General features: G+C 34.2%; 2 protein-coding genes across 2 annotated transcripts; both read right to left on the bottom strand.

The window, feature by feature from the left end:
- Window positions 1-1,312: 1,312 nt before the first annotated feature.
- On the bottom strand, window positions 1,313-5,895 carry LOC100783650 (26S proteasome regulatory subunit 6B homolog). Its single transcript, XM_003553142.5, has 6 exons — window positions 5,092-5,895; window positions 3,515-3,745; window positions 3,050-3,208; window positions 2,746-2,898; window positions 2,502-2,585; window positions 1,313-1,632 (listed from the first exon to the last, which is right to left on the bottom strand). Exons 1-6 carry the CDS (start codon window positions 5,596-5,598, stop codon window positions 1,498-1,500), a joined length of 1,269 nt encoding a protein of 422 aa, XP_003553190.1. The 5' UTR covers window positions 5,599-5,895; the 3' UTR covers window positions 1,313-1,497.
- A 4,038-nt stretch (window positions 5,896-9,933) lies between these two features.
- LOC100782043 (root phototropism protein 2) lies at window positions 9,934-12,616 on the bottom strand. Its single transcript, XM_003553141.5, has 4 exons — window positions 12,331-12,616; window positions 12,121-12,190; window positions 10,922-12,025; window positions 9,934-10,806 (listed from the first exon to the last, which is right to left on the bottom strand). Exons 1-4 carry the CDS (start codon window positions 12,381-12,383, stop codon window positions 10,312-10,314), a joined length of 1,722 nt encoding a protein of 573 aa, XP_003553189.1. The 5' UTR covers window positions 12,384-12,616; the 3' UTR covers window positions 9,934-10,311.
- Window positions 12,617-18,102: the final 5,486 nt, after the last annotated feature.

The following is an 18,102-nucleotide window of genomic DNA, read 5'->3' as shown; positions in this document are numbered from 1 at the left end:
CCAATTCAAACGTCCACAATTATTTAATAGAGTACAGAGCCAGCTTTGGACCCTAATATGATTGGCAATAAAATGGTCCCTTGTAGTAGTAGTGTAGGTGCAGTCAAACATTGTAGTTCTCAACGACCAATTGTTTTCTAGACATAGCAATTCTTGAATTTGCTCTGGTTCCTGTCCAGAATTTAATCGTCCAAACTAGCTGCATAGAGCTATCCATTTCAATTTTCAATTTCATGCAATGTTAGAGAGAGAATGGGGGCACTAGCCAAATAGAGACAATTCCCTGCCTTTGTTTTCTAACGCCTAATGGAATTTTAAGGAGTCTCACGTGTTAGCAAAAAGTTAAAGCCACAGGTTCAGGTTATTGTTTATCAAATCCATTCATGGTCCCCAATGGCCAATGGATATGTATTTATCACTTAGCTTAATGCTAAGAGTTTGTTTGGAAAGGAAGGGCAAGTCTCTGGATTTTTGTTTCTTACCCTGTTGGGGACCAAACAATCAAAATGCACAGCATCATTCTATGATAACGGCCTAATAAATGATCATGAGTCATGTATGTACTTGCTGGTCCAAAGGCCGAAAGTGGTAAGTCTCAATTTGTCATCTGTTGAAGTTTGTGTCCAGTTAATTTGGTCCAACAAAGTTCACTTGAGGCCCAGCTCATTGGCACTCCTGCATACCCTTCCAAATTTCCTGTGATTTCTGAGACAATTGACTTTTTAGTCCCATAAAATTAGTGAGTTTTGATTTGAGTCTTTATAATAATATATTTTTTACTTTCATCCCTCAAAAAAGTTGAAATTTAGTTTTTGATCTCTCTATAATTATGTGACACGAATAAACAAATGTGTTTAACAAAAGATCAAGTGCCCAAGTGCCCATGTTAGTTGGTTGAACAAGATAAATTATTATAAAATTTCTGACATCGTTTTAATTCTTACGGCTTAAGTAACACTTGTGATACCTTAAAAAAAATCCAAATCACTTAAATGTTATTTATCTACTTTAAAATGAACTTTAATATACAAAAATAACAATCGGATTTTACAGGGAAAAAAACTATTACTCAGTCATTTTAATAAGACTAAAATCAATAATTAAAATTTTAAAGGGATAAAAAACAAAAACAAAAATTGTAAGGACCAAAATCAAAGCATACTCATTTTATAGACTAAAAACATCTAAGCCATCTTGTTTTTATCAGAACCATTTGCGCTCAGGCAATCAGATGAGCATCAAGGCAAATTGAAGACGGAAGCAAGTCACCCATATTAGTTTTGAAAATCAGACATGCAGTACGAACTCAACATTAAGCTTCCACAATTAATATATTTAGTAAATTAAATAATCTAAATTACAAAATAAGATGAAAGGTCAACAAGAAACAGAAACATTGCATCATTTCTCATGATCGTGATTCCTCTAGAAATGTACCCCCTTCACTGTATATTTAACTTCGCGAGTACACACACCAATCTCAAAGCTACAACATCATCACTTGTAAAATTCAAAGTCAGTATCAGGCTTCTTCACGTTTGTCCTGTAACCCTTCTCGAAGTCCTTCGGCAGTATGACATATCTATTCTTGCGAACAGCATGCATTCCAGCTTCTTGACAAATGGCTGCTATCTGCAGGCACCAACAATCACCAAATAATAAAACTGTTTATATATTACAAAGACCTGTTTTTATATATATATATATCACATTTATTGACATTTAACTTATTTATCACGGCTACCTCTTCAAGTAATAAAACCTTAAAATTTATGTATGTGTATATAACACCTAAGTGCAACTTTAGAGACCACGGGGACTGGAAGATTGAAAAAGGAGGAAGGTTGACTCTTTTTTTTATCATGTATGATGTCATTTACGGGGTGTAAGACATCTTATGCCGACATCATATACATATATACAACAGGTTTATTCTTGAATCAAACAGTTGTGTCTTTTGCTTTATTTTTACCCACATCTGCTATTGATGCAAAAATGCTCCATGTATACCACCCTCTTCTTTTTATTCGGGACAGCCAGTGAGAAGCTTTGCCAAAAGAATATCCAGGTAAACTAAATTCTAAATTCCCTTTTCATAACAAGCATGATCTTTCTCACAATAACAATTCGTTCTCTCATTTCTACTTATTTACACTTTTTTTTTAATTTTGAAAATTCATACCAAGCTAATAGCTTCAACTCTGTTCCACAATTTCCCCAGGGAATAATGTCATCTTGCTAATCAATTAATGTAAATAACATTAGGTAAAGAAACTAATTGTTTTGAAATAAACATTTTAACAGATATGATTTTCAAAGAAGCTGTCAACCCACTCCCTATGTTTTTCAACATTGCTTCAATCCTTCTATAACCAAGATGATGGATGTGAAAAAACAATAAACTTCAAAAAATTCCTATAGTTAGACAAATGATCATGAAACAAATAAGCATCCCTACATAAATTATAGGCACAATATCATAGAATAAGATATAAACAAACCTCAGCAGCACTGATTTTGTCAGGACGAGAAACATAATCCTCTAGGTCTACCTCATCACTCAAGTTCATTTTGGCTGTGCAAACCTGATCAAACCATCAAACAATAGGTTAGCAATCAGCTGAAAATAAACTACTTAAATTTTTCAACATAAAAGACACTGAAAAGGTCTTCAAAACAAACCGAAATTTGTCACTCAGAATATAAGATGTCCAGTAAACCAAATAAAATAGCCAAAAGACTTGCCTGAAATACGAGCCTCTTTTGGCGTCTATCAGGCAAAGGGAACTCAATTTTACGATCAAGCCTTCCAGGACGCAACAGAGCAGGGTCCAAGGTGTCTGCTCTGTTAGTTGCCATTATAACTTTAACATTTACCGTTTGGTCAAAACCATCCATCTGTAGAAAAGAACAGGTAATTAAACCAAATAACCAGAGATTAAGAGATAAGTGAAAACTGATTCACTGCAGCTCGGGAGATATTAGTAAGTACTAATAGTAGCACAAAACATAATCACAGAAGCTAACAGAAATATCATTTCATAGACACCTGATTCAAAAGTTCCATAAGGATACGCTGTACTTCTCTATCAGCTCCAGTTTGGGCATCAAATCTAGCAGTGGCTATTGCATCAACCTCATCAATAAATATAATTGCAGGGGCATTCTCTTTAGCAAGACGAAATACATCACGGACCATTCGTGGACCCTGAAATATAAATGGCAGGGAAGATTTGAAGATGTTGCTCTAAACCATTGATAAGAACATATACAATCAATGAATTTGAAACCCCCAGGAAACTTTAGGAGCAACATTAATTAAAATCATTGACTTGAAACAAAAAACCAATGAAATCCTGATAAAATATACAATCCCCAATTTTGATACTGAATATGAATAGCATCAGTAATTATGAATTGGAAACCCATAATTTTCAAAAAGAAACAAAGATAGCAGAGTAAGCTACAACATTGTCAACATCACATCCATATGCAGATGATATAAAAATGATACCTCACCAAGATACTTCTGCACAAACTCAGATCCCACAACCCTGATGAAAGCAGCAGTGGTATGATTCGCAACAGCTTTGGCAAGCATTGTTTTGCCAGTGCCAGGGGGTCCATACAGTAAAACACCACGGGGAGGATCAATACCAATTTGTTTGTATAGTTCATGATGTGTAAGGGGTAGCTCCACAGCCTCACGGATTTCCTGTTTCTGTATATCACATCCTCCAATGTCCTAAAAAATATCAAATACATGAAAAGGGGATAAGAACATGCCATAAATAAAAAAACAAAACCCTCAAGACAACATTTTTGACAATATACTAAACATAGGCCTAACAAATATACCACAAAAGCAATTGCTAATGCTTGTTAGCATGAATGTCATTGACCTAACAAATATATCACAAATCATCATCACTCTCATCTTCCTCATTAGAATCCATCTCAATCCTGGGAAGCTCCAAGTTCTCACCCATACAGAATGATGGACCAAAACTTTCAGTGTCAATGTTTCCAACCTAGCAACCTCCTAGACTCAATACAGCACATATTTTAATAAACATCTAATTATCGACATTTTTAACATATAGCATCAGAATCCGGGAATCCACGTACTGCATATAAAGAACTAAAAGAAACATCCCAAGCTTATTTATGGGTCCCACTAACTCTTGATTCTTGAAGTCAGAACATTTTTTTAAATCTCAAAATAAATTATTAAACTAAGACATTTCAGTTCCTCTTAAAAAACTCCACACTTTTCTTTGTCAAATGTTAAGGCTAAAGACCTGGTGCAATGCCGATTCACTTCATAAATATCTAGTTAAAACATTCTACAGCATCCCTGAAGAGACCAAGTAGGGTTTTTAGAGGTTTAAAAGTAGAGCAAGACTCACTCCCAGAAACCAAGGAAAGCCATCATCTTGTGACCATACGTCTAGGATTCATACCATAAGACACTGAAGTACTAACTGTTGCAACTAAAACCATATGCTCCAACCAACCCATTTTAAATCACAGTCAATCAAGAACAGCACCAATTAATATCGCATCATACAAAAATCAACCTCCCTGAAAAACATAAAAACCAAAGCACAAATCCAACTCCTGTTCTCATCAGCAAACCATCCATCATGAAACATAAAATTATCTTCAAGGTTTTAAAACTGCAATTTCGGCCAAAACATCAGCACTTTAGGGGTGCCCACGACTGTAAATTGTGGCTGCATTTTCGCACAATATCAAGAAACTACCCCCAATTTCCCACAATCAAGAAACTACCCACAATATCGAGAAACCGACACAAACCTTGATTAGCTTCTAAGTAAAACACTTCCCTCTCCATTTGAATTTACCAAAACCTAAGTTTTCATTTTCCTTAAACAAGGCCCTATCGAACTCCAACAAAAGAACCATTTCAAAGAAACTCCAATCAAGCCAAACCCTCATTCCAGCCACAACAAACCCTAACCAAACCGCAATTGCCAATCAACACTAAAAGAAACTAAACCAGCACTAGACATGATTGTGGGAAATAAAACCCTAGAAATGATCTTTCGCCACGGTAACGAAACTGACATTATAAGTGACGTCAGGCTTCTCGGACTGGCTGAGGAGCGAGATGCTGGAGTCGGCCTCCGGCGGAAGAACGTCGACGAGCGCGTTGGAGTGGCGGTGGAGTGCGACGGAGGCGGAGGGCTTGAGAAGCTCGCGGTTGATGGTACTGAGGATCCTGACGTAGTAGTTGGATCCGGTGGTGGATCCGACGATGCCGTTGTTCTGGTCAACCATCTCCATGAACTGGCCAATGACGAGCGGCACCGACTGTATCCGCTTCACCTCCTCCTGCGCTCGGAGCAGCTCGCGCTTGAGATTCTTCTGCTCATCCTTCACGTACTCCTCCTGGATGTCGATGAACTCCAGCTGGCGCTGGAGGGATTTCAGGCGGCTGTAGAGGTCGTCCTCGTCGGAGGCGGTGGCGTCGCCGCCGAAGCTGCCTTGAAGGTAGTCCGATTTCGTCGACGGGAGGAACGGCGGAGGCTCCGATGAGGGTTTCGGGTCCAACACCATCGCGGAGGAGCCCATGGTGTGACGGTGATTTGGGGGAAATGCTGAATAGGGTTTGGTGGTTGAGTGGGAATTGGGAATGGAATGAAGTTGCTGCTGATCTTTTTTTCTGTTCAGTTTTTTATTTTATTTTATTTTATTTTAATCGAAGGGATGGAATGACCAAATCGACCTTGTTGGCGTGTTAGCGAAGAAATCCTTGTATTCATGATGGATTGTATTGGACTTGGGCCTTAGACTGTGCAGTATGCATTAGTCAACTAACAAAAAAGGCAATTGCTATTTACAAAGATAATTTAGGAAACTAAAAAGAATAGGGGAGTATCTTAGTAAAGAGGGTGAGTGAATATAGCAATTGCCAAAAAAAAAAAAAAGAGTTTGATCAACAACATTTTTACTTATGTGCCACAAACATAATCGATGAGAAGTGTAGGGGAATACCTTTTCAATTGCCTTTGACATTGCTTGATCTTGATATGTGAAGATGGATTTAAGAGCTTGATCACTCATTGCATCTAAAAAGGACTTGAGCAACTACTCAAAGGATTCTATTTTCTCATCCAATAAGAAAGCACACCCAAACATCATATTTTTCCAATGATGGTTTACTCCTGCAAAAGGTGCGCATATCAAATTATATTTGTTGGTTCGATAAGTGCAACATCTCCAAATGCATCATAATCAAGTCTTGATCTTCCATCTCTCCAAAAGAAATTAGTTAATCTACCTTCTTGGTCCACTTGTTTTGTGTAGAAAAACATAGGATCTTCCTTTTGCTTAAGCTTGAAAAGGTTTATTAAACTCTAAGCATCTCCAACTTCAATCGTTCACATGATTGTAGCAATCTCATCCTATGAATCCAACCATCTTACGACCTCTTACTTCTTGTGACATGTAGTTGAAAGTATCAATTACACTAAGGCTTGAATTAACCATATCAATAACGTAATTTGTCTTATCCTTTGTGATCTCTTGAACAAATGTCTCTCATATTGAAGTGCAAGACAATGATTATGCTCTGTCAGGTGCTTAATGACCTGTCATTGGCTATTTTCACTTGAAATCTAATCATTGCTTCACAACTATTCCTTACATCTAACTTTTTGAATTGGGCATCTTTATTCAAGGGATCTTTTGCATCCTTGAAGTCTTCCCAAGAGCAACAACAATCTTTTAATTGAATATCTGATGCTATGAAACACCAGCATCGATATGAACACTGGACACGACACGGATATAAACACGTGAACACCTGTAATATCCAAAATATAGAACGTAGTGTGGATGTCATATCGGTGTCAGACACTAACACAGACGCGTGTCGGACACCAGACACGATAAATGGCTGGAGTGTTCGTGCTTCATAGATATGGTGTTCCAGCATAATATCTAGGCTTGGCCTTCCAGATACTAAAACCAATGATTTATGCATTTGCATTATATAAGCTTCCTCTTCACTAGAAACAATTGGCCTGAGTATCACATTGCTCTTCGTGATTTTCAATGAATATGGCTTTCCCTATTAATGACAAATGAGACGTAAACAGTTTAAACACAAACAAGATATCAAACGATAAATACATTATGTATGAGTTTTTATGTATTATTTAAAAATTAGAAAATACAGTACCCTTATCCATATATTCTAATTAAGAGAAATTTGAGAATATATAATTCAAGACACCTGGAAAAAAAATTATTTATTTCAGATTTTAAATTTGTAGAAATATGATTATGAGATTTTAAATTTATTGATATCTTTAATTTCCCAACACGACTTACTTTGTTCCTTCGCGGTTACATCATGAATCCGTTAACACTTGTTGGACTGAGAGTTGACTGTCTTACCTTGCCACATGTCATGTTAACATTGGTTAGATCATAGCTGACGAAAAGATCATATAATTTATCATATATAAAAGATATTTTAAATGAAAAAACTTTTATAATAAGAATAATTAATCTTAATCCTTAGATTATAATCAAAAATTAAATATTAATAAATGAGATTAAAATCCCTATTAAAAAGTCATGTGCTGCTCATACGTTGATACCTAGCACATTGGAGACGAAACATGATGTGGAACAACAATTGACTAAGTTGCAAAGGATTACTTTTGCTGCTGTAAAACAAAAGGGATTAGTTTTGCTAAATTAATTGAATGACATGTTAAAATTGATATTTGATACTTAAACGATTAAAGTCTAGTAAGCAACCAAATCACAGTTTTAATTTCATATTCTCATTTGATTATTTTTTCCATTCTCCTTTTCTTTTATCATATAAATTGACAGATTGTGTATATAAATAGAAATTGATGTACAAAAGGATTTAAAGGAATATGCTTCAATATTGTTTCCGTGCTTTGCCATTTCTCTTTCTCCATGGCAACAACGATACGTGAATATTCATAAATTTATATATTTTATTTAAGTTGTACTAATTTATATATTCATATTTATCTTTTTCATGAGTATTCATCTAGAACAAATCCATTTGGGTGATTTTTTTTTATAATAATTGATTTTTTTTTGTGAGGAAACTATTAAATATTTATATATTTTTAACATGTGCAACTTTTATATAATGATGTTTAAATTTATTTTTTATATCCAAATATTTTTATTTAATTTGACATGTAAAAAACTATATTTTTCAACTATTATATATTCTATTTATATTATGCTAATTCATATTTATATTCGTGCATTGCTAGAGTAACCAAGATTAAACTCGAGAGTTTACGTGGACTTGTGAGAGTTTTATAGACTCGAATCGTAGATTCAACTCGTAGACTTGTAAGAGTTTATTTCGTATAAAAGCAATAACAAAATATTTATAAATAACATACTAATTAAATATTTCAACAATATAATAAAGCAAAACAATAAATTATAAAGTTCAAAATATTTAAATAATCAAGTATAGTAATAATATATCATTACTAGACAATAACTTGTAGAGGTTATAGTAGTGGTAGATCATTCTCATCGAGGATTTGATGTTATTAGAAAACAAGGGTTTGATATTATTAAAGATAAGAATTTTGTATTTGAGAATAACACGCTAAATGAAGGTATGTTGAATGCTAAACAGAAAATAATAAAAAATGACTTACATTTGGTCTAATTTTTTTAACTTGTTAACTTGTTGAATTGGTAGTAAACTTGAGAGTTTACCGAGTTTACTTAGAGTTCACAAAGTTTATCCAGAGTTTACTAAAAAAAGAATTTACTCAAGAGTCAACTCGCAAAGGACAAATGGACTTGTAAACTCGTAAAAGTTAGCGAGTTAACTCTAGAGTTTGATAACCATGAGAATAACCATATTACAACTAATCGATTTGAGTGATCATTCTTTTTTATAATCATAAGTTTCTGAAAGTCAAGAAAGTATTCTTATATCCATGGATGAAAAAAAATCCTAAAAAATGTGACAAAATTTTAGATGTGCTCATGAAGTTTTGCTTCTAGACATATAAATTTGAACATTTAATCATGGTAAAAAAAATCAATAAAAATTATCATATTTTTTTAACAGATGTCTAGGCTCAATTTATTAATTAATTAAATGAATAAAATTTAAATAAAAATGCTCGAATTCTCTTTTTATATTGTGTATCACACTAGTAAACAAAATCTAATGTTGTTTGAAATAAGGAATATTTGTGTAATATTACTCATCTTTAAAATACATCAAGTAAGAAAAGAGACTTCAAAAAAATATGAGAGAAAATTATAGATCAAAATAGACGTGATAAGAGAATAAAAAAAAATAGTTAGGTATAAAATTAAAGTGTGAAATGTTAGCCTGAAAGGATGTAATATATTACTTGAATTGAATATTAGCAATTTAACATCACAGGGATAATCATCACTTTGAAATTTGATAGACTTGATGTGTAAATAAAACGGTGAGTCATCATTTAAATGAATATTGAATATACTCTAATATCATCTTATATTTTTAAAATATGAGTTTAGTTTTAATTTAAATTTGAGTTTTTTTAATATATCTCCTCAAGTCTAATTCTTTTGAAATTGATGTGTGATTAATATGGTGGGTAACTTTTAAATAAATCTTAGCATGGTAGATTTTTAGAATGTGAATTTAAAATTAATTTAACCCCAAAAATTAATTCATAAAATAACAAGATTGTGGGTCACTTATATCCTGTAACTTAACCGCACTTTCGGATCAAGATATTTCATGAACAATTTTTCATAACTGACCATTATCCCAAGATCTTCGACCGGATAAACAATTCCACCGTAACGTTGACATGCTTTGGAATAAAGCCAAAGCGTCAACCCTCACGGGATCGGTTGGCATAAGACCTAATCTAGAGGGTATACAACATATGAAAAAAGGGATCGATCTGGTATATGACGAGGTTACCATATTCATTAAATCTCTCTCTTTCTTTCCTCTTACACAAGCACCAGAGACTGAAAGCATAAGAAATGTATGAAGTGACTGCAAAAGTTTTTTCCTTAATAACATATACACAGTGTATTAAACAATTAATTCACACACTATGATGAGAAGATCGCAAGAATCAGAGCACCCAATATCATGAATATTGGCATGATCCATGATCCCTAAGAAACGTACCGTGAAAACTATATGAATTCTGTACATACACAACACAAATTGCATATTCTGAAAAAGGAAACCATGATGAACCTCGCATAATATATGCTCATAATTTAATTCAATTCTAACTTGGTCTAAGACATAGAGAACCTTCTCCTTCTGGGCTTGGTCAAATCCACGCTAGCATCTTCCAAATGGGTCGTATCCTTGGACCCGTTTCTGAAGGGGTTCAACTTCCCCAGCGTCTTAGACACGGAAGAGAAGAACGTGGCCTTCTTGGGGGTGGCAGACGACGTCGTTCCATGTACCTGAGGGTTCGCGTCATTATTAGTGTTCTTATTCTGCAAATCCGAAATGTACATCTTCATCTTCATTAGTTCAGTTCTTAACTCTTCGTTCTCCCTCACCAAGGACACGTCCATCTGAAGCTGATTCTTCTCCGGCTCCACGTCACGCTCCTCCGCCCCGCTCCTCAGCCGCAACTGGTCGTAGTAAAGCGCGTGCAGCACAATCTGCACCGGCAACCGCTTGTTCTGCGACGCGTGCACACGCGCCTCGTATGAAAGCTTCAACGGATCCATCACGCTGCACACCTTCTCTCTCTCTATCTCATCCAGCTTCGGATGCGCCTGAAGAAAACAAACCAAACACGGTAAACCGTTAACCGCCGTCGTTTTCTCCATAAGCAATTTTCCTTTAGTAGAAGTTAGCTGAATGATGATAATACTATATTACGTAACGTACCTTGAGATAGATATCAACGGCACGGTAGAGATCGTCGTCGACCTTACGCGCATTCTTAGGAACCAGAATAGCGATGCCGTTGAACTTCGAGATGCTGAGATCGCCGTAGGCGGCGATCTTGGAGAGGTAGGTGTCGACGGTCCTCGCGACCCGCTGCATCGTGGCGGAGCAAGGCTCTTTGAACTCGGCGGTGGTGAAAACCGCGTTGCCTTTTTCTTTTTCTACGAATTCTGATATTATTCTTCTCACGCTTTCGAGATCGAAGAGTCTCTCGCCGTCGTATGTGAAGGAGAGGACGAGGAGGTTGTCGACGGTGACGTGCTCGAGAATTTCCGAGATCCGCTTCTCGAGCTCGGTTTTGCAGGTGGCGGAGGCGCGGAGGTAGATCGCGCAGCGGAGGAGGCAGCAGAGGAAGTGGATCGGAAACGCGGCTTTCTCCGAGGGGAATAGATCCACGATTGCTTCCAGAAGCTTCCGTTGTTTGGATCTGGAATCGGAATCGCCGGGATCTGTGTACCGGATTCCGTTGCCGGTGTGGTCGCGGACGAGATCACGTAGAGCGCGCTCAGTGTAGGTGATGATCGCAGCGGCGACGGTGAGAGGCTTCGCGCCTCGCTGCTTCATGGCGACGATGACGTTGCCGAAGAAATCGATGTCGAGGACGGCGAGCTCCTCCGTCCACCAGTTCGGTGGCGAGCGGCTGGGGAAGTTGGCCTCGCTGCAGGCCTTGGCGCTGACGGCCTCGACGCAGCGTTTCACAACGTTGATTTCATCGGCGTAGGGGAGGAGGTGGCGGCAGGACTTGAGCACCGTAACGGCGCCGGTTAGAGTGAAGAACGCGACCTGCGTGAGAAACTCCTCCGTCCGGCCGGCGAGGTTGTTTTCGCAGTACTGATCCGTCATCTGGAGGAACTCCGCGGCGCATCGCAAAACGGCGACGTTGTGGACAGTTATCTCGAAGTTGACGCCGTAACAGAATTTCGCGGTTTTCTCGAAGATTGAAGGGCCTCCTGGTATGTCAGAGAGGTAGATTCTGGTGAGTTCGCCCTCATTTGATTCCAATATCAGTTTTCTTATGTAGTTGCTCTTTGCCACTAGCATGAACTGCAGAAAACGTACCCTTTTTCAATCACATGCATGAACAAATAATCACATTAATTTAAAATCATTCACAAATTAAAATTCACAGTATTACTAACCTTGTGCAGAGAGAAAATGGTTTCTCCAACTTCAACTATAACATCAGTTGGTATGTCTTGAGAGAAAACCCTGCAAAAAAAAAAACCAAGAATTTGGTCATTATACAGATTGATATTAGAGAGTACGTATAATATAATAAGCAAGTGTGGATGCATGGGGCATGGGTTCGAAAATGGAGTTAATTTGTTGAGTGTCTTGTGTATGTGTACCATTGCCCAGTTCTCTCCATGGCAAGAGAGAGTCTGTTATTGGGAGTTGCCATGAGCTTGTGTGGCTGGTTTTGGTTTTGGGAATTGGACAGAAACTAGGCAGGCAAAGAGAATGGAACTGATGAGATTGGGATAAACTATAGGTTCCATGGTGGGGGCTATTATAAAGGGATTTTGAACACTGTAGCCTCACTTCGTTATTATGATTGAATGTTCATGGGATGAACTTGAGAGTTTGTGATTGTGGTCCAGGTTTTGTGATGTTAATCGATCCGGTATCTTACTTTTGTTATCTTTTATGTGAGGCGGTTCCTTTTTACAAGTCATTTTCACCTGAGTGTTGTCCTTTTTAATCTGCTTGCAATAGTGCAGACAACAAGTTGCCCATTGGCTCTATTTCAACAAGCAGAACAATGTGGCCTTAATTTACATGCATGTACATCTTTACCTTTTTCTCTAAGTAGAGACATTAAAATTAAAAAGCTACTGTTATATCCTATTTTGTATCTTATCTTTTCTCCCTCATCTTCTTTGGTTTTCTGATCATGTAGTGCATCTGTATGCATACGCATGTTTTGGGGAGGTATGTTTTTCGTTTACTGTGAGTGACAACCGTATCCATTACTTGAAGAATTGTCTTTTTCAGCTGTTTTGAATTTGTTTGGTGATCGTATCACTTTATATCTGTTGAATTAATGCTTATTAATTAGCAATATATCTCTTCATAGATGTGTTAATTAAGTGGAAGGAATAGGTACACGAATTCTCCCCATTCAAATTTAGCATGAGAGTGTTCATTGAATTCATCAGCTCACCCATTTATGAATTTTAAACATTATTTTTTTAAATATTTTTTACTAGTGTAAAATAAGTTTAATGAGTAGTATCACATCATTAGAGAGGATCTGAACCTACAAAATCTATAAAAAGTAGTTTAATATGATTTACTATGAGCACGATGTTTGATTTCCAATTCAACTTGTGTAAGAATTCTAAGATCAAATTTAATGATTCACCTTAAGATGAATGAAAAAAAAGATATAAATGTTTCTGTAAACTTTATTTTACCTTTAATGTTCGATTGTAATGGATATTCAAACACTTACTAAGACTATTCATTAAAAAAATGCTTAATTAGGATTATTAATTGATTATGTCCGAAAAAATTTAATCAACTGTAACATCTTAAATACTTTTATTTTAACAATTCAAGAAAAAAATACAGCTACATAACATAGCAAAATCTTGATTTTAATTGAAACACAGTCAAAAACAATTAAGAAACTTGTTTTTAAATTTCAGAAGAAAAAAAACTTGAGTAGTAAAGTTTCTTAAATATTTTTATACTATTTTCTAATTAATATTAAAATTTCTCAACAATCGACGTTAATCTGTGCTAAAAAAAAGCTTTATCATACCAATGATGAATGATGGAAATAAAAGTCCAATTTGTCTGCAAATATTTGTCCATAAGTTTTGACGTTCTTGCATTCATGCAAGTTGCAAACAGTGTAACTAAGCAGTGAGTGGAAAGAGGACAGAGTTAGGTGGGGGGAGGGGACGTGAAGTGTATGGGAGACGGTGAGACAGCGTCAGACAGCGAGTTGGATAGCCGTAGACCTCACAGCTTAACTAGGTCGAAGATCCGCCACGTCGTACGGACATTCCCAGCTCCTGCGTCACCCAATCGTACCTTGCCACGTTCCTCATTCTTTCCTACTGTCCAATCACCTTCAAGGAATATATGTTCTATCCCCAAATTCAAAAGTGTTTTTCGATGGCCCCACATAGCAGCTAGCTTCCCCATGCCAGTTAAACAACATCACATTTTGTCTAAAACAAATAGAAAAATTAAATTAAAATAAAAAGAAAGAGACGTGAGATTTATATTATTTTTTTTTATTTTTTTCTTGGATAGTAATTTCCTTCCTTCAACCAAATCATACCTTACTGTTCATCAGTGCATCCTAAAGTAGACTAAACATTTCATATCACTACTAGATAATTTTTGGATGAAGTAGGTAGGCCCGATTGGGAAGATAATGTTTTGAGATATATTATTTGTATAAAATTAACTTATTTGTATATTTTATTCCTCAACTATCATCATTTTATAAAAATATTCCCTAATTTTTTTTGTGCATTTCACAATTGTATTTACTAAATTTTGTGTATTGAAAATTATGATAATAAGATACAAAAAAAACTTAGATGATAGATTTACAAAATAATGATAATAGAGTAGTAAATTATACAATTAAATCAATAATATTTTTTTTTTATCATTTCTGTCACATAATTTATTTTTAATTTCTCTATATATATTGCAAAAAATACACATAGTTATAAAAAATATAAAATAAGAAATTAATAATTGAAATGTTTAATAATTTTCTTTCACGTGCATTGTAAATGACAATAAAAAAAATTAATGTTAACTTCTTAACTAATGTTTTAAGGATATTTATTTTATAAATATATTTTAAAAAATTGTACAAATTTATCATACAAATATTATATATATATATATATATATATATATATATATTAAATTTAATGATCATATATTAACAATATAAAATAGTTTATTTAGTCATTCAATTATAAATTATTGTTGATATGACATTTAAGGTAGTTATTTTACATTATTAATACATAACATTTTTCTCATATGTTTTATATACTATAATATTCACATATATTCAATACTATTTTAAAATAAAAAATAAACAAAAGAACGAAATAAATTATGATCAATCTAAGTAGATTTATCAACAAAGCCACCACAATCTAGTGATGATATTTTTTTTTTGAGAGGATAGTGATGATATATTTAATACCCACGGAAGATATGTCACAATTTTTATATTATTTCAAATTATAGTATTTAAATAGTTATTTAAGTACATTATTTGTCTTAAATTTGTGAATCTTATAAATGTTAGATATATTTATGAATTCAACAAAAAAAATTACTTTAATGTTGAAGTTATTGAAATGGGTGCTTAATAATTTAATTTTTTCATTTTTTGTTGATTCTTATCCTGAAAAATACTTTTTTAAGGAAACAATAGTAAAAAAATATTATTTATATAAGCAATAAGCCATCACATAGTTGAAAAAAAGCTTAGATATCTAAGACATGAATAATGTTAGAAATATATAAGAATATATATTTGAAATTAATTAGCTTTTCCCCCAAAACTGAAACACATGCAAGATTAAAGCATAGAATTCATAGAATTAACACTCATAATTTTTCTTTAATTTTTTCCTTCTATTATATCATATCACCTGTATATTGTATTTATTTTTTTTTTCTTTTTTCACTAAATATCAAATAAGTTATTGAGTGTATATAAATCATTTTTATAAAAAGTAATAATATATATATATATATATATATATATATATATATATATATATATATATATATATATATATATATATATATATATATATATAATCCACACTTTTTGAATACCTAAATAACTATCATAATTTTTCTTTATCTCTTTTTTTTTTTATGTCACATTATATAATACATTAATATCTATATGTATCACCTCTCTCTCTAATTCTCAAGGTGTTGATGGGACATCAGCTTCCACCAAACATTACTAATTGTGCAAGTGCATTTGTTCACAATGGTTGATCCCTACCCTACATTGAGCTATGCTCGGCGGGTACATAAGATCAGGAACCCGTGCACATGATAATCCCATTCGCACAGTGAAGGTACCTATCATTGTTCAAATGACTGAGAAAAGTAGAAAAGACAACTAGTCATGGGGAAATTCTCGTGCCCAGACTAAAAAAAAATTAGCATATAATAAAATGAGTTATATTATTTATATAAGATATTTTTATATATTTTTTTTCTATTACATCACTCGTTTTATCTCACGTTTTACTAATATAAAAATTGGTAGTAGAGACGATATTGAGAGCTAGAAATTGTTAATGTGTTGAGTTTATGAGAGCAAGTAAGGTAGGCTCATACAACATGGAGTTCAACATTAATTGTATAGAGTATAACTATTAACAATAGCAACAAAATAGTACACAAAGATATTTTGATCTCAAATAGAAAGTTCCACGTTTTAGTGTACACGAGAAACAACTCAGATGTCCATAAAAAATATCTGCTGGCTTAAATTGAGTTAACAAAGTTAAAGACCCAAAACTAGAAGTTTTTAAAATATAGTGATCTACTACTGTGAACTTGTATCATTATATGCTAGACTATTATAGAAGTATGTTTATTTACATTTTTCTCGCTGCAGTTTCTTTTTTTCATGGATCCCAAATCATGGTCAAATGTAGGGGACCCAAATTTCCACTGCTTGCCTTGAAACAAAATCAAACAAGCATATGTATGTTGAAGATTCGAGTGTGCGCGGCAACGTGGAGTTGTTCCATTTTTGTAATAAGTTGTTTTTAAGAAATATTTTTTATTTCTCTAAACAAAGTAAAAAAAAAAAACTGATGAACAAAAACAACTGATTATTTTCCTAAAACAAATAGAACCAGTTACCAAACACAATATTAAATAAAATAAACGCTGGAATTCTGAGTTCAAAACACGCAAGAGCCAGCAAAGTTTAAAAACATGATGTAATTAATAGGGTAGGGATATGATACTTACAAGACTTACTGAAAGCTAAATAATTGGTAAAGAGGCGAATGATGTAACTAAGTGGATATATCTATCATACTATAACATAATAATTGTAAATAAAGTTGGAGAAAAACAAAGATAATAAACACAACTATATAACAAACAAAATCGAGTTTTATTGAATTCAATCTCTATCTTTAAGTAAAGATTAAATTTAAATTTGAAAGATGATGAACAAAATGTAATTAATGAAGAGAAAAACTTAATCAATTTTTTTAATAAATATTAATCATCAGTAAATATTTTATATTAATACTCCAATGAAATAAAACACAACTATATAAAAATGATTATTTCAGTTTTATTTTCAATGATTTGTCACTATAAGAATGACATAAATCTGCTTTTTTCTTTCTTACTGTTTTATTTGATTACAACAACATGTTGCAAACAGCCCACCTTGGGATGCAGATTGCAAAGAGGTGAAGGGACAAATGATGTGAAATGAGTGAAGTTTTTCACGTGGAAACCGGGCAATGTAAAATTGTGGGGTGCCTAGTGCCTTAGACTAGGAAGAAATTAGCTTGGTCCTCATCCTCAACGGTCCCTGCCCTTCTTCTAAGTTCCAAGTAGAGGGTGGGTCTTCTTGTGGACAAAATCACTGACATCGACCCAAATTTTAACTCCAAAGGCACCACGCTATTTTGCTGGTCAAACTCGCATTGATTGTGTGGACACCGGCCACCAACACCCTTTCTCTACTTTGCATTAAGTATAGTAACTACATATAGTGACATTTGTAGATACTTTACAACATACGCGTATTGAATTGCATTGTCTGAAAGAAAATTATTAGTGTATACAGGTTGTTGCATTAAGATAAGAAGTTAACTCCTCTGAGAAGCGGCTTCTGGATTGATCTCATTGGTACAAAGAATGGTAACAGTTCAATGCCTTGAATTAGGCTTATATCCAAAGAATGTATTAAAACATTAAGACAGAAAAGTACGTATTGGGTGGGGTTGGTGTGTCTCATAGTGTAGGACACTGTGTTCGAATGAGTTCAAAGTTAGATAATTTTCTTCTTTCCTTTATTTGACTGAAAACACACAATCAAGGCTCTCAACCCAACTAGCAAGTTATAGGCAGAT

This window comes from Glycine max, chromosome 18 (assembly GCF_000004515.6).
Source record: "Glycine max cultivar Williams 82 chromosome 18, Glycine_max_v4.0, whole genome shotgun sequence".
Lineage (NCBI taxonomy): Eukaryota > Viridiplantae > Streptophyta > Magnoliopsida > Fabales > Fabaceae > Glycine > Glycine max.
Note: the sequence above shows the minus strand (reverse complement) of the source record. Positions and strands in the feature narration are given on the sequence as shown.

What these genes read in the sequence shown, in the direction of transcription:
- LOC100783650 (XM_003553142.5), bottom strand. Translation starts at nt 5,598, where the DNA reads ATGGGCTCCTCCGCGATGGTGTTGGACCCGAAACCCTCATCGGAGCCT. An exon ending in TGCAGAAGTATCTTGGTGAG is followed by an intron (nt 3,209 to 3,514) that starts GTATCATTTTTA and finishes TTTATATTTCAG; the next exon opens with GGTCCACGAATGGTCCGTGA. An exon ending in ACAAAATCAGTGCTGCTGAG is followed by an intron (nt 1,633 to 2,501) that starts GTTTGTTTATAT and finishes TGGTGCCTGCAG; the next exon opens with ATAGCAGCCATTTGTCAAGA.
- LOC100782043 (XM_003553141.5), bottom strand. Translation starts at nt 12,383, where the DNA reads ATGGCAACTCCCAATAACAGACTCTCTCTTGCCATGGAGAGAACTGGG. An exon ending in ATGGAGAGAACTGGGCAATG is followed by an intron (nt 12,191 to 12,330) that starts GTACACATACAC and finishes TTTTTTTTGCAG; the next exon opens with GGTTTTCTCTCAAGACATAC. An exon ending in CCGTTGATATCTATCTCAAG is followed by an intron (nt 10,807 to 10,921) that starts GTACGTTACGTA and finishes TGTTTTCTTCAG; the next exon opens with GCGCATCCGAAGCTGGATGA.